Genomic DNA, 24,869 nt, shown 5'->3' with positions numbered 1-24,869 from the left:
CTATCTATCTATATATATATATATATAGCCCTAGGCTTCTAGTGGCTAGCGCGTACAGCTTTCGTGCATATGGTCTTGCATTTGATTCAAAAGGGAGGAATTTTTGAAAAATTGAACACACAGTGGAGCGGATTCCACCTTAAACTGTAGGTCTACCCTGAAAAGGGGCACTAGATTTCAATAAACAAATAAATAAATAAATAAATAAATAAATAAATAAAGACATAGACTTATTGCTTAATACAGTGCTTATCAACCTTTTCTGATTGACGATACGCTTTACTAAAATCCCACTACATCGCGACACATTTACTTGATTTTTTTATAATAATATAAATTATAATAATGTAAAACTATACCAACCTACCCAACCCACTTGGCGTAACAGCTCTTTGTGAGACTAAGCGACTCCAATGCCATCTGTTAGCGACCGGCTGAACTACGTCGTCTAACGACTAACACGTGGTCAGGGGGCTTCGTCGTTCTGTCTGTAACAGGAGCATCAGGAGTTTTGTAGATCTTGTGGCCGTCGACTCCCCAGTTTGCCTCGCGATATTGAGTGGACGCCTAAAATTGGGAAGCACCGACCGGGAACCGAATCCAGGAGCACGCGGACATGAGTCCAACGCTCGAGCCATTAGACTGCTGTGGCCCCTAGTGTAAAACTTCAAGTTTGAGTAAGTAGTGACTCTGTATGTAGTATTCTGCCTGCTAAGGATTATTGCAACTTGCAGTATACCCTACATTGAAGCGTTGACTGATACAGTTTGTCTCATAATTAATTTAACCCAGCACCGAGGCTATGAGAGATGTGGACCTACAGCTTAACCACACGAACTCCCACTGGAATCAAACCCGGGTCTCCCATGGCCAAGGCGCGTACGCTAACCATGTAGCAATAACAGATCCCTGTGGCTAAATGGCTAATGTACTTGCTTTCTGTGCGCATGAACGCGAGTTCAATCACTGGATGAAGCCACTAAAAATCCTTTGTTCTGATTCCAGTTTAAGCAATATATCCCATCTCTATATCCTCAGTGCCTAAACTGCAATCAATCAAAATATTAGGCCATTATTAATTTATTTCATTTCCATTACCCATTTAGATCACTTTATTAGTATAGGGTCTATATATAGGCCTAAACAACTTTCTATATCAAAAACTGCTTGTTTGAACACTACAGCCTACTTATTGTGTTCTTTTAGATACACAGAAAAACGTGTTAAATAATTACTTAGAAGATTTTATCATATTGACTAAGAAAGAAGAGGAAGATAGAATTGTCTGATGATTCGTTTGAAGTTTACTGCATGAAACTTGGGCCATACTAATTAAATTACGAAGTACCGAACTCCAGTCTAGAAAGCCAGAAAAATAAGAATGGAAGCCAATGTGCTGACCACATTTCACAAATTACTAAAAACTTATTTGTTCGGTCATAAATAATAATAATAATAATAATAATAATAATAATAATAATAATAATAATAATAATAATAATAATAATAATAATAATAATAATAATAATAAATTAAAATTTTCAGTTTTACGTTCCATGGTTAGGCTATGCCGGCTAGGCTAAAGGGGACGGTGATGATGAGAAATGAATGCAATGGAGAAATGAAGAAAATGGGAGGAAACGGGAGAACACCGGGAAAACCCCCACACGCAGTGTTTGTCCACCACAAAGTCCACTTGGCTCGAGCTGGGATCGAACGAAGGACCCCATTCACCAGAGGTGAACGTTCTACCACAGAGAAACCGAGGCTGAATAATAATAATAATTTAGGCTTCATTATGTATAAGAAAAACTCGCTCTAAAACTGTTCTATAATGTTTAATAATAATAATAATAATAATAATAATAATAATAATAATAATAATAATAATAATAATAATAATAATAATAATAATAATAATAATAGCCTATACTACAACTCCAGTTTCACACGGAGATTTTTGATCGTTCGTATATTGAAATTTAGTAGGCCTACCCCTTTTCAGCTCCAAGTCTGTATGAATCATGTAACTACAGTTTAATGTGAAATTCGGACCACTGTAAGTCTAATGCGTTGAAATTTCAATTCTCCTCCACCGGAAATCGAACCCGGGGCTACATATACCAAAGTCGCGCGTTATCCACTAAATCACCTTGATTTTCATTCAGTACCACTCATCATAGATATTTCTGATTCATTGCGTCGTCCGTTCGTTGTATTGTCATCAGAAACGTTTAAATTTAGAGAAAGTAATTGGCTGAGAACGTTCTACGTAGATAGATAGCGTCTTTCGATTAAAATCCGTTTCATATTATCAAAGTAACACATCATGAATTACGGGAATTAAAAAAAATATTATTTATTGATTAAATTGTTGCATTAAATTTTCTTTATATTTTTCTGTCAGTGGAGTGTAATTTCAGTCTGACACTGTTCAAGGTGTCAATATACTTTGTGTATGCAAATACAATTTCTTAACTTTTCTTTTTTAAAATTAAAAGAAAAGGAAAAAAATCCGAAAGCGGCAAGTTTCGCGCGAGAGAGATGCTTGGCGGAATTACTGGTCTCCAATAGCTGAACAAGTTTCTGTGATACGATTCGAATGCCTGTAGGTGGCACCACTGTTCATTGGAAGCCAATGGTGTTTGTTGGCTTCCCGGCGCAGACCAATCCTGTAGAGTGTCGGCCCGCCCTTTCATGAGGCAGCTGCTGTGTAGCTGTTGTGGCGCTCTCTCTCCCCCGCGCTCAGAAGCTGATTGGATGTGGAGAGCCAAGGTTATAAGATAGATTCTCGGAGCAAAAACAAATCAGTTGGAGTTGTGCTTTTGGTGCTGAAAGGTGTTCTGTGAACGAGTGCTTCAGTCGCTGGCTATGTTTGTGTGTCGAACTCAACGCCGCTGCCAGATCTTTATACCCAGGAAGTGTGCTGCTTAAGTTTTCGTTTCTGTGACAATATAAACAAAACGTTTCGAAACTTTTAACGAAGTTTACGTGTTTGAGTGACAGTATGCCGCGTGGTTTCTTGGTGAAGCGGCATTATGTACCGGCGCCCTTTAGGGAGCGCCGTGCCTCTGAAGAAAGTGATGCTTGTTCTGACGATATGATGCCAACAGACTTAAGTCGTGATAGAAGTGAGGACGATGATCTTAGTAAACCTCCACCGCTTCAACCATTAACCCCTTTTCACATTGGAACCCCGGACTCTGGTTTCTCAAGCCCCTTACAGACTTTAGTGGAAAGACTTCGGTTCGATCACCATCTTGACCGGTTATGCCTCTACACTGATCCTGGGCTACATCAGGATGCTTACGGTTACCCAACTCAAACATTACCTTTGGCTCTAACAACTCGTACTCATCCGTCAACCCTTCTGTCACCACAATCGCCATTCTCGCTTCCGAATCCATTCGCGCACAGAACACCGCCACGTTCTCTAAGCCCCGATAACAAAGGCTTGGACTTATCCATCAAGGCTACAACCCCCATTACACCACCCACAACACCTTCCCCCTCGTCACCAACAAAGAAACGAATGGTCACGGATGACACAGTGACACCAACTCATCAGCCTCCACCGCCCCAACAGGCAGAGAAGAAACTCAAAACCACGAAGAAGTCGAAAGCTGTGCGGCGTCTCAACTTCGACGAAGATAAAACATCACCTGTCTCCGGAACAATCATCAGAGAACTTAGTGAAGACGAGGCGCCACTGGTGGTTCGTAAAGGAGACATTGACCCTGCTTATAACGTTGTCGAAATTACCGAAGAGGCCAAAGCAGAACTGGCAAAAATTGAGAACCGAATCGGCGATTACATCTGTCGACTTTGCAAAGAAATGTACGAGGACGCTTTCAGTCTTGCTCAACATCGCTGTTCCCGTATCGTTCACGTGGAATACAGGTGTCCCGAGTGTGACAAGGTGTTTAATTGTCCAGCGAACTTGGCCTCTCATAGACGCTGGCACAAACCTCGCCCCAATGCTTCAAATAACAATAACAATAGCAATACAAACGCAAACAGTAATAACAATAATAATTCATCTAGTACGAACAATAACGTTGAAATTGATCCGTGTGGTGCTGTGGACCTTGTGAAAAAAGACAAAAATCTTAATAGTCATTCAAGAACTGAGGACAATGAAGATAATAGCAATGGAGGTGATGAAGGACCATTCTTTGAGTGTGAAGTGTGCAATAAGAAATTTCGGCGTCAAGCATATTTAAGGAAACATCTTCTGACACATAAAAATTCTCCCCTAAAACTGGATACGACCGTTACGCCATCAACTCAAAACATTCCGTTGTCATCACCGTCACTTCAACATCAACAACAGCAGCCTCTCGTTTCACCTGTGGCATCTTCAATCTCTCCTCCTCCAGGAGGTTGGTGCTGTTCCACGTGCGGGAAGGAGTGCCCCACCCGTGGGGACAGAGAACGACACGAGCGAACCCATCACCTGCAGTGCTCAAATACCAGTTTTCCACCGACGTTAATTCCCATCCCGTCTCCTCCAACGGGGTCACTGCCTGGGGACAAACAGCAGGTCTTCCAATCAGATCAAACCTCCCAACACATGATGATGATGATGTCCCACATGCCAGAAGTTTCAGCAGCCAACTGACATCAGTGGCTTCCTTTCTACCCGACACCCATTTGGCCGCACACTTTTTGGAATCTATAAGAAGAAAGGGCAAGGCGAGTTTCGAACTAAGGGCCATTTTCAATCAAGGTAGGACAGACGATACATGTAGCCACTAAGAACATCAGAAGCAACACAAACTTCAACTTCAAAGAGATATTTTAAAAATGAATTTTTTTTTTTTGTTAGCAGTAAGTGGATAAACATTTTCTAGTCGGTAGATTTATCTAGTCATAAAAACAACATTTCTAGTCATTAAGAAATCTAGTCAATTTAATTGTCTTTCTCTTTTCTGTAACTGTAGTGTGGATTTTGTAGTCAAGATAATCTAGTCAAAATATCTGTCTAGTCATAGAAGTTTTTTTCTAGTCATATAAAACTCAATCTAGTCAAATTACAAATCAAGTCAGCTTTGTGTGTTAATTTTTCGTGCCATAACTCTACATGTTTCAAAATAATACATATGTTGGAGTCATTACAAAATAAATTTGGAAATGTTACATTTTATAAACAAATTTAAAATCTAGTCATAATTAAGATTTTCTTAAAAACGATTCTAGTCATCGTAAATCTAGTCGTAAAAGTGAGAAACTTAACTATTTTCTAGTCATTGGTTTGCCATCACAAGAATATATATTGACAAAAGTGTAAATCGAATTATAGAAGACAAATATTTTACAATATAAGATATACGTATAAAGTTCGGTAAGAAATTAGAAAGTACGGCGTAAAGAAGCCAAGAAAAGAGATTTTTTATAAAGAGTCTTATATTTATTTTAAACAGAAAGCTATATATACGTCTATAAAGTTGTTATTTATTTTTTTATTATTATTAAATTTCTAGTTACATTTTATTTTATGTGTTAAGCGGGTATTTTTTAAGTGTCGGATATAATAAGGAATGAAGCGTTTATTTTCCGTTAAGGCATGTCTCTCCCGGTGAACGTTTTTGCAAATTTAGAAATGAATTATTAAACGGAGTAATATATTTTTCTGGTTTCTCTATTTCGAAATTTAAAAATCTCAACTTTGAACGTTTTTATGTACGAGAGAAATATTTATACCCTGCACCAACTATTTTAAAAATATATGCCAAAGTATACGGTAATAAATTACAGAAAAAGAATAATAAAATTAGCAACATTTTCATAATAGTTATTAAAAAAATTAAACTTAACAAGCACCTCGACAGTAAAAGTGTTTAAGTAATTATCCACCCAGTATTCATGTTCTTTATGGTAATGACTTTGGAGTGGTTGATTTCTGTATAGTTTCCTTCGATGTGAAGCTAACTTTACTTTTTTTTAGTGTAAATTGTTCCGAAATCGTTGACCAATTAACATGTGTAATGAGTCGGGTATGCAACTTTACTGTCTACTGTACTTGTATTTCATTAGCAATACTTTGAAAATCTCAAAAATTCATGGGAAGAAAAGCATACCGTTTATGTTATTTTTTTTAAAAAAGAAAGAGTCAATTAAAATATTAATTGCTTTAATTTTTCGGATCTAAGAAACATGGGGAACTTTCGGTGAACAATCAAACTTACAATATAAAATTTTGTTGTAGGTTGTACAAGAATGACGATCAACATGTAAATGGTTTACTGGTATCTTATTTAGAAATTTAAACATTTCCGTTTAGAACATGTTTATGTAAAGAACATTTAAACCATATTTTATGAAACATACACCAAATTATGCAGTAATAAGTTAAATTCATCTCAATAAGTCTAGACAAATTTATTGTGACTGAATCTGTCATTATCAAAACTTTTTTTCCCCTAAATTTCTAAGCATAAAATGAACTTTATTCATTACTCTGTTATAAAATAAAGTTTCGATAATAATCCCGACACTAAAAGAAATAACTATTTTTTGTTAGCTGCTAATTGAATATTTTTTTGTTTGCCGTTAATGTTTTTTTTCCATGTTTCAAAAAAGAAAAAGCAAAAAAACTGGGAAATAATATATTTTTGTTTTTGTTTGTTATGCTGAATTTATAGAATACTATATTATTTTTTGTGTTGTTAGTTTATTTCGCGTTTCATGTAATAACATTTGTTTCAAATTTTATTTTTTTAAGTAGAAGAAATCTCGAAAAGTATGTATATATATATATATATATATATATATATATATATAACGTGTTTTAATAAACCATACAAATGTACCAAACAAGACAATTTATTTTAACAAACAGCGATGATGTGAATTCCGTGCCATTTACATATCACGTAACACTTTTATATATAAAAGCAGATGATAAAGAAAGAAAGAACAAAAACAAGTGAATCAGAAAATCGATTGTCAGAAGTTTCCTGCTGAAGTTGTAACATATTTTACGCTTGTACTTTCCGCGTTTTCGGGGTTAGTGGCATTATTATACGTTAATTTCTTTATGTAAGTCTTTTTTTTTTAAATAATGTAACCCATACATATGTATATTAACTTAAGTTTTTAAGAATATTTACGGATTGTATGTTTTTTCTATGCTATTCTATCTAGTTATTGTCAATCTATTTTTCTTGTAGATATTCATCGTATTACATATCGTTTGGTCTGTATTTTATTTTATCTTGCACAAGAGAAATCTCAGAATACGTAAAACCATAACTTGTAAAAATATTGGAAAACTTTTTTTAAAAAAAATCTTTTACACGCAAAAATTTATCCTGAATTATATATTATGCCACTTATATCTTACGATTAGGTTCTTGGGCTTAATTTTCCGGCATATTTAATATAACAAAAACTGTGACTTAAAAAACAACTACTATTTCAACGTCAAAAATATTATATGCAATTCTATTTTAGTTTCACGTAAAAATATGACCATAATTGATGTTAAGGCTGAGCGAAAATAAAATTATAAAAGTTCCAGCGATAGTATTGTGAAACAGTATTAGTGTTTTCAAATTTTGGTACCAAAAACTTTTTTTTTTCAAAAGAATAAAATGAAAATGATTTTTAAAAAAAGTTGAAGAAAACTTTTTCACATTGGAAATAAATATTTGTTTCTGCATAACGTAATGTAATATAACAAAATAATCAAAATAGTACATTTTTTAAAGAAAATAAATAAACATATTTTAATGATTTGCTACAAAACAAATTCCGAGATTCTAAAATTTAATATGAAATGTTCGTTTTCATCTTTAATGTATAATATGTTTTGGCTTAATTATATTTTAGAGAAAATGATCGGCAAAACTATTTTAAACGTAACATACTACCTAGTAAGGATTTACATATTTGAAATTTTATGATTTAAAAAAAAAAATAGTTCATAACTCAAAATGCTATATAAGGAATGATGTTTGTCCTACCCACAACATCAAAATAATATCGATCATTGTAAGAAGTTGATAAATATTATGATGAAAAAAGATCAAACATTGTAATGACGGGAGAGTACAAATAATACAGTATTTAACACATCTGGACTAATAGCTACATACATTAATCGTCTTGCGTAAAAAAGAAAAAAAAATCAATGCGATATTTGATCTCATAACGGAAAAGTGCAAAGTTTGTAAACACTTGCAGTATATTTTCAAAGTATTTGTACTATTGCTTCAAAAAATCATTTGAATTGTCAAAAAAAAGAAAATGTATATTATATAAACTATAAAAAGCGGCATATCTATCTTGAAATAATATGGCTACAGGAATGTTAAAACAGGGTATTGTTAAAAAATATATATGTACTTTTTCTTAAAGTACTCAGGATATTTCAAAGAATGTTTATTGTAAATATTTGTTTATATATATACATATAATGTAATTACTTCTTAGCTATGTGTGTGTGTGTCTACGAATGCGTGTATATGATAATATTTAATCAATACGATCGGACGTTATGGGATATACATTTAACAGATCTTAATATGGGCGAAATTACAGCTTTATGGTAAGAAAAAGTTTTTAAAAAATTACCAAATAAATATTGTCTAAACCTTGAATAGTTTCTACATTTCTTATGTTCTAGACATTTTACGATACAATAAGATTAGTTCAATTTTATTAGGGAAAATAATCTTTAAAAAATGTTTTGAACATGTTTTTGTCATTTCAAAAACAGTTAAGAGGAAGGTTTTTTTCTTTCTTTTTTTTTACAAAAAGATAATTTGTCTATTCATAGAATTTACGAAAAGTATGATAAACCAACTTTAACTGTAAAGAAAGAAAAATATTTTACTGTTTTTACTGTCTGTTAATATTGCCGTCATACTTATTAATAATATCAGATATTTTTAACATCTTCAATGAATACTTGTAAAAAAAAAAATAGGTAAACATTTAATTCATTCCTTTAAAAAAAGTACATCTTTCAAGTGCGTGTTACCATCTGAAAGTAATTTCAAATTTCCCATCTCTGTTTTTACTGTATACGTGGAAATGTAAAATTTTTGCTTTTTAAAAATATTCGTTTAAAATTTAAAAAAAGCATGGCTTTATATAATTATCTAAAGATAGATAATAATATAAAAATCTTATTGTTGTAGCAATGTTCAGACAATATATTTGTAATAAATGAAATTTAATTTTAATTTTTAAAAAGGAAAGTATTTTCTTAATAGCTTACTTATCTAAAGAGCTTCATCTTATTATTATTATTATTATTAGTAATATTAGAAAAATGTTTGCTGGACTTTTTGCTATAGGCCTAAATATATATATTTATTGTATACGCATTTACATAAGTAAATTACACATAAAGCGACTACCATAAAATGCGCGTTTTGTTTCTGGAGATGCAGTGAAATCTTTGAAATTATCCTACAAATGTATCTTTTTTAAAAATAAAGTTATCGACATTTTAAGCTTAGACGATATTAAATTCAAAATATATAACCTAATTATTGCTCTTATACATAAACTATTATGGGTTGTTCTACGAATAATTCGGAGCGACACTTTTACTCCCCCATCTTCTTATTTCTTTATCTGAAGCGGGATAAGGAATGGGAAAGGAAGTGACTTAACTATTAATAAACGTACTATTCAGACATTTGATTGGCTTTGAGTTTGAGAGTGTTTGTTTCACATCATTATTGAGCGCCGAGGTTATGAAGGACAGGGCCTACTATTAACGTGGGTTCCGAACCACGAGAGGGGCTTGAATTCGGAGCAGTTGGTGGATTATAGACCGTTCCCCCCCACAATATTTCGCCTACAAGAGAATTGGTTTACAGAAAGATCATGGCCCTACTTTCTGGTTATTTCATTGGTGTAATTGGAGAGAAATACTCCGTTGCGAGCATCACAGCCATAACCTTTTGATTATTAGGTAAATACGCTATTCCGGAAATTTCCAGCTGGCCGATTTGTTACGTCAGTCCACACTTGTCTCCTCGAGGGAAGCACACAGAGAATCAATAAGAGAAGAAGCTAGGGGGATGGGCAGTTGGAAGTGTTGGGTGTACGAGTAATCATGGAACCAGACGTGGTGTACCTAAAATACCGTCAACTAACCTAGTGTTGCTTGCCAACACTGCTTCGAGACCGTACAAGTTGCTCAGTTTGTTGTGTTCACTGAGAATGTAAAAGATCCGTTCAATCCATCTAGCGTATTACAAGCATTACTCCATTGTCTCATAGTGTTCACGAGGTTACCCAAACTATTATACCTAGTACGAATCAGCTGAGTGAAACGTTTAGTATTTATGTAGACTCCTATCGCGTTACGCCAGATCTCATTGTATCTAAATTCAAACTAACGCTGCTGGTAATACTGATAAATCCATATATTAGCGGGAATTGAGCCCAAATACACGCACATCAAAGCAGAAACATTCTACATAAAAAACATCTTTTCTTTTTTGGAGTTTTTAATGTTCTACTATTATATACCGTGGCTAAGTGAGACGGTGATAAAATGAATGATAATGATGGAATGACGAAAGTGGGAGAAAACGGAAGAACCCCGAGAAAACCCTCGCACACGGTGTTTGTCTGCCAGGAATACCACTTTTAGTAATATAAACATCATTAATTTCTTCTTTTGACAGGATCACGTAACAAGACCTAATCATGTCATGTATTAGATCTCCATTTCAAGGACTTTGTATTCTACATATGCGCGAAATGTTCTATTTATTTTATTTTTATTTATTCATTGACTTATTTTAATAGTGTCGTGAGCAGTTAGGAAAAATAAACACTTTTATTGTAATGAAACTGAATTCATTCTTCACTAAATTAAATAAGCAAAAAAGTGAAATTTCATCGGTTCTCCTACAAATTTTGACATTTCTATTTATTTTACTTATACAAGGTATCCTATATATTTATGCAGCTATTGAACGTGTGATAAGAATCAAATATGTAACCTTATTTAGTCGGATCGCAAATTCTCCCTTGTGGTTTTCTCGACTAAAATCAATGGAGAACTGGGATAGACATCATCAAATTTTCTCAAGGCAAAATCTTATTATTCATTTTGCGTTATCATACTGAAACGAATTCCAAGTTTTCAACATTTCCTTGGAAATACTTGATTCAAATCTTCTGTATTGTGTAGTAGCTTAAAAAAAATTTTAAAAAATAAAAAAAACCTAGTGAAATGTTCTTTTTGAAAGTTACTGACAATTATTGGGATTTGGAATTAGATTTCTGGGCTGTCGGTATCTATGGCCATTTAGCCCATCATATTTATGAGGGATGATGTCCGTCGGTGAGAACACAATCCGATGAAAGGCAAGGAAGAAAGAATTGGGGAAGGAAAGAAGCTTCCTGGGACCATTGTGTTAGTTACCATCTCGGCATTTGCCTTGTGTGAATGAGGGAAATCCAGGTAAAACTTCACTCAAGATAGCTGTTACAGAAGAAGCTGTTACACTTTTTCGACCGAGTGTCCCCCACCGCACCGGGAATCGAACGCGGGACCGCTCGCACCAAAGGCGAGAGCATTCGCGACTACGCTACGTTGAGCCACGTTACTGACAATGAAACTTTTATGCAGAAAGGTATGGACTTTTGTTGACAACAGTACACATATCTTTGTCATCATTTTGGCTGCTTGTTTTTGATATGCATAGTCCTGGGTTCGATTTCCGGTAGGAGCACCGATTGTTGTTTTGACTCGCAATAATGCTGTAAGTTTTGAAGTTCCTTGAATTAGTAAGTAACGAAACTCCACTGGAGAAAGCCAGAGATCTAACCACACAATATTAACGGACTAAAAAGTTGTTAGATTGTTCATAACCAAGGATCAACAATCATTGCTAATGCATATGTTCTAATTATATTTTATGTTCAAAATTAAATAAGACGGGCATGGGCGGCTCAGTGGTAGAACGTTTATTTCTGTTATCTAGGGTCTCTGGTTCGATTCCCGTCCAAGGATATTTGTGGTGGACAACATCGTGTCCGTGAGTTTTCTTGGGGTACTCCCATTTCTTCCCCCATTCTCATTCCACCAATTCTTCCACTATTATTATTATTATTATTATTATTATTATTATTATTATTATTATTATTATTATTATTATTATTATTATTATTATTATTATTATTATTATTATTATTATTATTCACATGCCTTAATCGTCCGTCTCTTTTAGCCTAAAAAGCATAATCGTAGGACGTCAAACTGAACGGTTTCATTACATTTCATTTTCAAAATGAAACAAAACGAAATCCTTAATGTCCCACGTTTATCCCTTGTGATTTGTAGGATGTGGATGAAACAAGAAACTGAATGATAGGCTAATTGAAGAGGTGGGACGCACACGTAGGGGAAAAAAAAAACGAAAAGAACTTTGTGAAAACCCACGTATAGGGACAGAATAGCCTGGATCAACAGCAGCAAACATTCTACCACTGAGCCACCACGCATCTAATTTCATATCCGATTTGATCTTTTGGTATATACGTAAGTAGTATCGCATGTAATGTAACAGTGATTATCACTGTGACTCAGTGAGAGAACGCTCACCTTTGGTGGGAGGGATTCTTGGTTTGATTCCAGGCCATTGTGTCAGTGAGTTTTCCCGAGGGACTCCCTTTTCTTTCCATATTCTCATTTCATCAGTTGTTTCAGTGGGACCTAAAATTTGAAATTTCTTTTTTAATTTCATTTCCTGTCAACAATCATGGAAACTCGAATACTACAACTTGTAAATCTCAGCTTGTTGAAGATATGAAATGATAATTCATCGAAGTTGGGGGACCGCGGTGGCTCAGTGGTAGAACATTCACCTCTGGTGCATAGAGTCTCTGGTTCGATCCCAGCTCGCGTCAAGTGGACTTTGAGATGAACAAACACCGTGTATGTAGGTTTTCTCGGGGTTCTCCCGTTTCCAGTCATCTTGACCATTTCATTTATTATCATCTGCTGTAACCTATATGGCATAATAGTGGGACGTAAAACTTAAAACTTTCATTTCTTTCTTTTTTTTTTTAAATCAAAGTTATTTTACTTTAATAAGTACAATTTATCTTTCCGTATTAAAATATTGCGTTCTAGGTTTACTATCCGAACATCTGCTCTTTTAAATCCTGCAGAGAAATAGTTCTGCTTTAAAAAAAAAAAAAAAAAAAAAAAAAAAAAAAAAAAAAAACTTCAAAAATAGTTTGGAGACTTCTGGAGAAAAGAGGAGAGAATGAAGGAATTTTAACTCGCACGGAATCGAATCTAGCACTTCCAGGAACGCGATTGTAACCTTCTTATTAACTAGAAACCGGCAATCGACTTTCATGTTTATAGATACATGGTTAATGATAGAAATTTTCAAAAATAGCCGTAACTCCAGAACTAACAAGCACAGGATTCAGCTCGTACGTTCTCTGTGTTAAACAAGTCTTGCATAACCCGTTATCATTGAGAATTCTTGACTTCTATTTGAGTTGCACAAAGTAGCAATTCGTAGTCAAAACATGCAAACGGGAAAAGGTTTGTAGCCTTTCCCCCTCCTCTTCGCATTTCACACTCGAAATCCCGCTTTCTCAGCGACTAGGATGGGGGAATAGAAGTTGTCTCTGAGACTCATGCAACGCACGCGACTAAGAACAGTGGAGCCATCTGTTTGGAGAAACGAGGAACTTTGTCGCCAGAGAAGCGCTATCGCCTCAAAGGGAGTCCACACACTTTCACCACTATTGGGAAACAAAAGATTGAAAACAGAAGGTAAATTGGTTTGAAAAGTTTTTGTTTTCGTTTTTTTTTTTTTTTAAAAAAAAAAAAGAAAAAAATATTGTTGGTAGTGTGGGGAAAAATAGTTTCTGATTCTTTTTTCTTTCTTATTCAGTTGAATATTGTGTGTCTGGCAGTCTGTGAAATTCTTGACGATTCCGCTACGTTTACACTAGTTTATTTCCGAATTGCAAGTTCCGTTTACGTATTCCGAATACAATACGAGGCACGATAGCTCCGTGTCAGAGCGTTTACCTCTGAGGTGCATGGAGTCCTTGGTTCGATCCCAGCTCGTGCCATGTGGGCCTTGTGGTGGACAAACAGCGTGTCCGTGGGTTTCCTCGGATGTTCTTCCGTTTCCTCCCACTTTATTCATTCCTTCAATGCATTCATTTCTCATCATTTCTCATAGAACGTAAAACGGAAAGATTTCATTTTCAAATACAATAAGTATTTCTGCCTATAGTGAAATGAAATAAAAGTACTTGAGTCTTTGTAAAGACTAAAATATACGATAATAAATAAAAATGAATGCATGAAAAAATAAAAAAATATAAATAAATAAAGACGATAATGTTCTCAATACATATGCTTTCCCTATTTAGAAATAATATCACCTGGATTCGAACACACGATGTCCTGCACTATAGTTTAAAGCTTTATTACTAAAATATTGCATAGTTCCCTGTTTAAGCTATTCATACGAAAAATACAAATAACAACATACTATCAAAAACAATTTCTTTGGTAGTAATAGAGAGAAAGTGAGAGGAAGTGAGAGAACTCCGTAAAACCCCTCACATGGTGTTTGTCCACCCCAAAGCTCACTTGGCGCAAGCTGGGATCGAACCAGGGAGCACGCACAAGAGAAGAACGCTCTACCACTTTTTTCTTTAAAATTCGCCCGAACCGGGATATAGCCTAGTTCACCATGTACCGGGGTAACTCACGTACCTTCTTGATCTTTTCTTTTTTTTTAAGTTTGTCACCTCTTATATGCTATATTAGACAGTAAATTGGTCTTTTTAAAATACATATTATATACTCATTTTTTATTTTAATTAATTAATTAATTTATTTATTTTGATGGATCCGTATGGCCAATTTATGCAAGATTTACTGGAAGTCGTACGATTCTATCTCAAAAATCTACTTACGGTTGCTTTATTGCTTTTACAATAATTCAGCAAATATAGAATTTATAACACTGTTTCGAAGATAAATGTTGCAGAATGGTACTAAAACGTCTTCTCTCCCTATATTTCGAACAGGTTCAGATAATCTTTTCACAAAATTTGTTACACTACATTTAATTTGAGAATATTTTTTGCCCTTTTCTTTATAATATCTAGTAGTCCATAGACTACTAACTCAGTCATGCAAAAGGAAATTTATCGGAACTGGGCAACTTAAAAAGAGAGAGAATTACTGTATTTACATCAAAAGCAAGATGAGACATGCTTAATCTGGAAGTGTGTTATAATGGTCATCTGTAGAACGAGTAGATTTGTGCTTTAAAAAAAAAAAAAAATCGTTGTCTGCAAGTGGACTTCCCTTTTTGAATGACTCAAAAGCTTTAACTTTGTACTTTTATCGGTCGACACATCTGCAGAGCTTTCCGTAGGAAGAGCCACAGAGAAATCAAATGAACATGTATTAGATTAGATTCGTCCAAAATCACGTATATATATATACACACATTGAATCGAAAGATGTACTTTGTGTGCAAATAATAGAACTAAATATAAGATAGCCTACTAAGCATCTACAATTTCATGGTTTAGTATATCGCTGTGCATATATGTGTGTGTTTCTCTCAATGTCTTGTGAACACCACAAATAAGAACAGAGTGAGTGATATAGCGTAATTCCATAACCTTTGAGACCTAAATCCTATATTTATATATAAAAAAAATACTCACATACATCCTACACACAGCGAAAAGGGAGATAAACGTAGACCGACAGAGCAATCCCTCTATGTTTTTCCGCAAAATTCTCTGCTACACTTTTGGCGGGATAAACAACCTTCACTATCTTTTTCCCTCTTTTTTTTCAATGTTCTTTATCATACACCATAGAGTATTCCCCTTTTCGCTACTCCTGTCCTCAATTTGTGATATGCTACAGTGCTCTCCCCCTTGTCAGACAAGTTTTTCTACTCTCCCCCCCCTCTCTCTCTCTCTCACACACACACACACATAAACTCGAAATCTCTTAGTCTTCTCGTACTGACCCTGTTGCACAAATCATTTTGATCAACTGTCTTCTCAGTTATCCTTCCCTGTACTGTTTTGTGCAATGTAAAGAAGAACTCAGGTGTCTCTTTCTCGCTCATTTGTGGCTGTTATCCGTAAACTCGATAATGTCCTAAAAAAGAGAGAAAGAGAAAGCAAAAGAGTAATTTTATCACGTTCGAATTACTGCACCTGCAGATTTTCTCACAAAACTTAAATAGACTTGTGGTTAGACAGAGAATATCTTTTCATAACTTGTCCATCCTTTTTATGTAATCCCAGATATGTACCGGTACAAGCAAATATCCTTCTGGACTTCAGCAAAAATTCTTTGATTCTTCAAAACGCTACAAAATTATTCCCGGTTCTTTCTTCTTCTTCTTCTTCTTCTTCTTCTTCTTCTTTGGTGCAGATTTTCTTTTCACAATTTCCTTCACACAAGATGTGAAGTCGATTTTTCCCTTTTTATCTGGCTTTTACCGACAAATATTTGTGTCATAAATGTAAATTGTTAAAGTTTTCTTGAAATCTTAGTATGCCAGTGAAGGTTCTTGAGGGGAGTCACATCGCTATTTTTTTTTTTTTTTTAACCGATGTAAATCCTGCCTCCAAGAACCACCACTGGTATAATGTGTTTCAAGTGCAATCAAATTTGGTCTCAAATAAAATGTTTATGTTTGTAGTGCAGAATCGTGAGTTTGAATCAAGGTTCGTACCATCAGATCTTTGTCGTTTATACAAGTGTAATGTTCTTGGATATGTTTGCACTTCTCCACCCTATCGACATTTTTTTTTAATTTGCTTACTAGCAGAATGCCCGTTCTTCGCACAGGGAGAATACGTTTCATTTTGGACATATATTGGCACGAAAACTATCACCAATCAACTTAGGGGACCCTCAAAATATGAATTCGACACTAATATCGGTCATTTTCAATTATTTTTACATGTTACCCCCCTTAGGAGTACTAATAGGGGCTGAATTTGGATTTAAACGGCATCGGAAGTGTCACTGTTCTTCTCAGCGACCTCGAAAACTATCGATTCAACACCCATATCGGTCATTTTCGATCATTTTTATATATATTTCCCCCTCCTCCTCCCCTAAGTTGCACCGTCAAAGTGAAATGATAAAAGCCATCCCAGGCTCGAACCTCATCTATGCTGAAAATTTGATTGAGATCAATCGATCGGATGGTTCAAGAGTTATTACGTCACAAACTCGCGCATCGTGAATAGGACAAACTTTTCCAAAGGTTTTTCCTCAGTTCCACCAGTCAAATATCGGAATGTATACCTATTAACATCTGACCTGGTTCACTTCCTTTCCCACAATAGTTGTTGATTGTAAAGGATTCCAGTTTAAGATGATCTCATACACTGGAACTGATTTAAATAAATAAATAAACGTTTTAACTCACAATTAGACCCCCCCCAAAAAAGAGAGAGAATACATACCATATCTAAACAGTGTTTCACCTTTTTCTATACAAGATGTTACGAAGATGTGTTACAATGTTTTGGGAAGAGATTCATCACATCAAAATAATAATTTAGAAAAAGTTAATATGGACCTCTACTCAAAAGTGGATAATTTCGGAGTTTTAGGGCATCGAAAACTTGAAACAAGTGAACTTTAAAAGCTCATAGCTGCACTACTATAGAACCTATCGTAGTTGGGTCAAGACATTACTGAGGAACTTGTATGTGAACTACCCAAATATCCACGTTTAATAATGCTCCAGTATTTGTACCGCAATTTTTAGAGGTAGGTGGAGAGTGATCAAGTACTCCCAAACAGCCTCTCTAAAAGTGATTGTGCAAGTTCTGGAGGTTTTGAAAGATGGATATTTGAATAGTTGACATACGAGTTTCTCAGTGATGTCTTGACCCGACAATGATCGGTGCTATAGTAGTTGAACTATGGACCTTTAAAGTTCATTTTTCTCACGGTTTCGGCACGATATAACTATGAAACTACACACTTCTGACCACAGGTCCATATGAACTTTTTTTTTTCTTATTTTGATGTGAGGAATTATTCCCAAAAAAATGTGACAATTTTTTTGTAACACCCTATATATATATAACACCCTATATATTTGCAAACATTAAAATTTTATTGCTACGAGGTAAGGAAAGAAAGATTGATCTCGTACTTTATTAGTATTTGGTAATCTTGATTCTCTTAGCGTTAAAGCTTAAGTTTTCACCGCATGATTTCCGTATGATTAAAAGCTTATCTGCTTTCAGTTACTAGTAATTTATTTATTTTGAAATAATGGCAATAAATTTAAAATATAAATTTCAATGAATATTCCGTAGAATAAGGCTAAAAGTATGAACTTTTCAATCTTTATGTTTTATGAAAAAACTATCTTTTCACTGCATCTCTATAAACTTGGGATAAAATCATAACTAAAAACAAAAATGATATATCACAATGTTGTACATTATACAGTGGCGTATTTAGGGGGTGGCTATCGGGCTCAAGCCCCCTCTAACCCCGAAATAAATTTGTTAGATGCACAACCTCATTAAAATTTGTCATCACTCAAAAGGAAAAGTATAAGTGCTTATTCATGTGTTGTGCATAGCCCCCCCTCCGAAACAAAATTCTAAATACGCCACTGATTATACATATGTATATAAAAGCCAACTGTCTTTCATGTTGCTAAATGTTAAAAAAAATAATGAGGTTTTGTTGTTTCGCGTTTATAATGTTAATGAACGCTTTTCAAATGTATATGTACATATATAATTTAAATAATATATCAATCTTTAAGAAGATAAAACATATGTAATTGCTTGGCTCTATCAGCTTGGAACAAGCTAGACACACTTTCTATTAGTTTTAAGAATAGAATGTTACAAGTAAATTCGGATTAATGTAAAAATATATATATAAAGAGAAACTGTGAAACAGTAGAATTCCAGAAAACACTATTTCCAATACGAGGTGTGATCAAAAAATACGGTGAATACTTTTATTAGAAATAAAGTAAAACCATACGAGATGTTTAGTTCTTCGGAAAGCCCTCGAATAGTCACTCGCCTGTTTGAACAAATCATTTGTGACACTTTTTGACGTCTAAGGACGTCTCGATCGTTGCTCGTTTTCAACGAACTCCTTACCAATTTGAATCGCTCGTACCACTTGTAAACAGTCTTAAATGCCATCGCTTCATCGCCATACACTGATCTTGATATTTCATGAGCTTCTTTGGTACTTTTTTTTTTTTTTTTTTTTTTTTTTTTTTTTTTTTTTTTGCAGCTTAGAACAAAACTTAATGTTAACACGCGACAGACACTCTTAACACGTCCTCACTCTTCTGCCTCTGGAAGCCAACTAACACGTCACAACTCGTTTAAACTCGACGTTGACTGTACCAAAAAAAAAAAAAAAGGTTTAGGCTACCAGTCTTACTAGTTGAAATGTATACAACATCGATAGATGGCACTGTGCAACTACATTCACCGTACTTTTTGATCACACCTCGTACTTATCTTGTATATTTACTTACTTCCCTTCTGCTTTGAGTTACTTCTCCACCAGTGTCGGCTCTCAAGGGAAGTCTCATTCGCAAAAATTTAAATATTATCGCTATAAGCTGGGAGAAGGATATTTGTACTAATTCTTGAATAGAGCCTATAGCTTTCTGAAGCTGTATGAAGCTTTCTGCTCTAAACCCCCTCCCTCAAGAGCCGTCATTATTTCTTCCATTTTTTGGGAAATGAAGTCATTAGTTTAACCTCCCACGTTGGTGCTAAAGGAAACATATGACTAATGAAAGATTATGAAAAAATTGGTGGAATGAGAATGTCGAAGGAAAAAGGAGAACTCCGAGAAAATACACGGACATGATGTTGTCCAATTACGTTGCCCGGGGACGAACCAATGATCTCTCGGCACCAGAGATGGGCGCTATATACTAAGTTACCGTTCTCCCACAGTTTTCGGGTTATAATTGTACTATCTTATATCACTTTCACTCTTGTTTGTTCTTTGCAGATAGAGCCTGATAATTAATATATTTGTAATGTTGTTTTTTTATGTATATAATATTGATTACATACAACCCCCTCCCCTCAAGAAAGGGATAACTATGAGTGTTTCTAGTCAATACTGTAGCCATACACAGATAATGATGCATTGAATTCGTTTTTACACGTCCTTCAAGATTATTTCATCTGACATACATACAGAAACTCCTTTTTTTTTTAATCTGTCTATTTCTGTTCCATAAGAAGAAGAGATAAGAGAAAACATGAATATCTTTCTCTGTGTGATATATAGAGAACTGTCATATGGAAGCAACCAATTTCCGGTCACCAAAAGTGCTCTCCAATAGATTGACAAAAAGATTTCCTTGTTACAGAAACAAGCCCACTGATCAATTTCCGATTTAGGACATGTATATATATAGGCAAATTGTGTCTCGGCCTTTATGTGAAATATCTGTAGTTGACATAGAGTTATTAAACTGAAAAAAAAAAAACAAATATAAGCCCTAATTATAAATTTATTTACCATTAGATATAGAATACTATCAAGTTCATCTGAATTTATTCTACAGTTATTTCCTTTTAGGTCTATCTCCTCTTCTCTTTGTTTGTACTGCATCTCAAATATAATTGTTTTACTACAGCCTATTAAGTCTAAAAAAAAATCAAAATTGAATGTGTAACACAATGGCCTTGATTCAAAATGAGTTCCATATGTCTCCAACAATCTCAATACAATACACTTTCTCAAATATTCCATTTTGTTTCCGTAAATTTTCTTCAACACTTGAGAATCCATAACAGCCGTTGCAATCGTTATAATTTTCCGGACATTAATCCTTCACGGATTTTCACAGCATGTACGAGATCTCGAAATTCATTACCATGTGACCAAATCAATTTAATTTAAGTCAGGAGATCATGACTGTTATTCCAGAGGCCTCCTCTTCGCCTTTTTCCCCCCCAGTGGCTGGGAAACGTGTCATACAATCAGAATAACCAGGAAAAATTTCAGTACGATTTTATAGACACCCTGCAGAGTAAAGAATATTCTCCCGTATTCAGAAATCGAAGTACACTCTTTAATGTAATAGTCTATTGCACATTTTTAACGTTAATCAGACGTGGTTCAAGTGTTCCATATGCAGTACAAATGAGGTCCATCTTTTCTTGCCAAAACGAGGATTTTGTTGACTCTTTCTTGTCAGATCATCTTATCTAGTCGGAAAAAGTGGATTTTATAATTTTCTCTTATCTAGTCAGAACAAAAGGAATTATTTAAGTCTTCCTTGCTTAGTCAAGACAAGGAAACTAATTTGATTCTTTCATATCTAATCAAACAACGGAACTTTTTTACTTTTTATCTACTCAAAACAAGATACTTATATATGATTCTTCCTTATCCAGTCAAACAGTATTTCATTTTATTCTTTCTTATCTAGTCAAAACAAGATAACTTATATATGATTCTTCCTTATCTAGTCAAATCGTATTTCATTTCATTCTTTATTATCTAGTCAAAACAAGATAACTTATATATGATTTTTCCTTATCTAGTCAGACCGTATTTCATTTTATTCTTTCTTATCTAGTCAAAACAAGATAACTTATATATGATTCTTCCTTATCTAGTCAAATCGTATTTCATTTCATTCTTTATTATCTAGTCAAAACAAGATAACTTATATATGATTCTCATATTTTATTTATTTATTTCTTATCTAGTCAAAACAAGATAACTTATATATGATACTTCCTTATCTAGTCAAACCGTATTTCATTTCATTCTTTGTTATCTAGTAAAAACAATGATCGTTTTATATATTTGTTATCTAGTCAGCTAGCACATTATTATACAAGATGATCAACCAAAATCAAATATGACTACAACGTTATTCAACTGCTTGCTTTAATTAATAAGAAATTTTCACAACCAAAATTACTCATAACTATATTGTATAGCCTAATTAATTAATATACAATAAAAATTTATCCATTTCTTCTCTTTCTGTTCCTTCCTATCTAGTCATGATATTTTATCCTATTATCTAGTCAAACAAAAGAATATATTTACTCTTTTCTAAAGTTGCTAATTGTTTAGTATGTTTCTCTTTCAGTCGCAATAATATATAAGTTATTTCTTAGCTAGTCATGATAACAATATTATTATTTTTAGCTATTATAATAAGAGTCTATTAAAGTTCCTTCTTATTTAGTAAACGTTAAGTATACATAATGATATCCTCTTGCTATCTAGTCAAAATAAAATTGCGCAAAACCTTTCTCGTATCTAGTCAAAACAAAATTCTGTAAAAGTTATACTTTCTAGTCAAACCAAGAATCTATTTATATTCGTTTTATCTAGTCAAAATAAGGTGTTCATTCTAGTCAGAACAAGATAGTTGATTGAATATTTCCTTGTCTAGGCAAAAGGCAAGGGAACTGTTTTGATTCTTGATTATCTAGTGAAAACAAGAACCTATGTTACGTTCATCTAGTCAAATTTTCTGTCTATCTAGTCACAATAAAATCACACTAAACCTTTATCACATTTAATCAAAACAAATCCCTGTAGAAAGTTATTCTTCTCTAGTCAATACAAGAATCTATTTATATTCCTTGTATCTAGTCAAAATAAACTGTTTCTTCTAGCCAAAACAAGAGAATTGATTGGTTTCTTTCTTGTCTAGTCAAAAAACAAGATAACTAATTTGATTCTCGCTTATCTAGTGAAAGCAATAACCTATTTACATTCCATTCATCTAGTCAAAACAAGTTTCTTCTATTTAGTCAAAACAAGGGACTTGATTTGATTCTTTTCTAGTCAAAGACAAGGGAAATGATTTTATATTTGCTTAACTAGTCAAAACAAGAAACAGATTTGTTTTTCGTATCTAATTAAAAGAAAAAGTGTCTGGTTTGCTTCTATATTATCCAATCAAAACGAGACTCTGTTTCTTGTAAGATTTTTTGTATCTAGTCAGACATTTAGTCAAATCATTTTCACCATATCTAGTCAATGTAAGAATATGTTTAGTTTCTTGTTGCTTGGTCATCCCTTCTTCTTCAAAACGAGAATCTGTTTCTTGTAAGATTTTCTTATCTAGTCATACATTTAGTCAAATCATATTAACCATATCTAGTCAACGTAAGATTGAACAACACGACGTGTAAACGTATGAAATGCATCTAATAAGGAAAAAATATTGATCTCCGTCTGTGTTTAGTCATAATGTATGTATTATATTTTTCATAAATATCCTAGTCCTCCCGTTAAACGCAAAGATAAATGAGTAACGTGTTGAGGGTATTTTATATATTTCTATAAGGATGAGTGGCTTCTAGTCAGTTGTGTACACTAAGCTATCTAGTCTTATTAGCAAATATTATAGATATAAAACAATGTGTATAAAAATATGTATATTGTATTAACTGTCTCCACTTATGGAAGGAGACTTGAGTCGACCGCTCTCTAACAAAGATCAAACATAAAGAAAAGAAAGTGTAAAAAAAGTTTCATTATATGTACAAATATATATTGTATAGATCTAAATGTACAAATATATAACATAAACTTGAGCTTATTAAAGTAAGAAGTAGGGTAATAGAAAAATAAACTCATTTTTAGTCATATCAATAGCATATCAGCGTTTGCAGCACTTACGTATTATATCGATGTATTATCTTTCATTTTTTTATTTATTATTTTTAAAGCTAACGTGGTAATCAATATTTTACAGCATTACTACTGGGTGTATGTATGTATGTATGCATAGTCCTGTTCAAAAAAACTTTCCATCCATATTTATTTAGAAGATTTTATTCTTACAACTCAAAGGGTATTTTTAATATTTTGGCTTGAGATGAACATTTGAAACAAATGAAACAACATTCATGTTTATTTGATTTAATAAATAAAGATAAGATTTGTTGAGCAGAAGTGGATGGCTAGGATTTTTTGAGGAGACTATACATGTAAATGCATATTATATGAATTTAGTTTTCTTTTAAATAAATAAGAATAATTGTGTGTATATATATGTATGTATAAGTGTTCAGAGGGGTTTATATCACATAATTTCTGCAGGTTTTTAGTGTAAAATACTTTAATAATAATAAAAATATTTCGTCGTTAAGACATATTGCATTCCTTTATTTGTAAAACATTATAAGGCAAACAATAGTGGTGTTTACATATCATCAAAGAGTGTTACCATTAATTACATGCGTAATAATTATATTGTACTGTACTTTACTGCTTATATGTATATCAATAAAAACCCCAATATATGAAATCTATCTGAACACTAATTTATATGTGTGAACGATATTTGTGTTTACATCTAATTTATTTATTTACTTATAATATGGTTTGTATATTATGTACTTCTGTATTCTAGTTTATGTATCCAATATCTTATATATATGTACGTACAACTCCTTTATTTATTATCATTATTATTATCATTTGCCTTTGATTCCATGTAATAGCATGTTATGTAAAGAAAATAAAGGTAAATAAAGGTATTGAATAAAGATCTTCCAATTGTTAACTATTTTATTTAACATAATAATACGTCTGTGTGTATGTGTGTTTACATTTGTGTTTTCCCATAAGACTTCATACTATGAGCCTATGATTAAGGTATCAACAATATCAAAGTTGTTACAAAATCTTTTGTTTTTACGAGGACTGATCAATACAGAATGGTCATAAATGAATAAAACATAATTACCTGTACTAATCCTCCAAATGTTAATGGTCTCTTTCAAAATAGTCCCCATTATATGCAATGCACTTGTCCCAACGTTCTTGCCAGCCATCAAAGACATGCTGAAGATCATTTTTG

General features: G+C 33.5%; 1 protein-coding gene across 1 annotated transcript; it reads left to right on the top strand.

The window, feature by feature from the left end:
• The first annotated feature begins 2,726 nt into the window (after positions 1-2,726).
• On the top strand, positions 2,727-24,565 carry LOC145663960 (uncharacterized). The gene has a single exon (XM_081730191.1). The coding sequence runs from the start codon at positions 3,008-3,010 to the stop codon at positions 4,619-4,621; it is 1,614 nt and encodes a 537-aa protein (XP_081586317.1). The 5' UTR covers positions 2,727-3,007; the 3' UTR covers positions 4,622-24,565.
• Positions 24,566-24,869: the final 304 nt, after the last annotated feature.

This window comes from Thermobia domestica, chromosome 11, assembly GCF_964235325.1.
Source record: "Thermobia domestica chromosome 11, izTheDome1.hap1.1, whole genome shotgun sequence".
Classification (NCBI taxonomy): domain Eukaryota; kingdom Metazoa; phylum Arthropoda; class Insecta; order Zygentoma; family Lepismatidae; genus Thermobia; species Thermobia domestica.
Note: the sequence above shows the minus strand (reverse complement) of the source record. Positions and strands in the feature narration are given on the sequence as shown.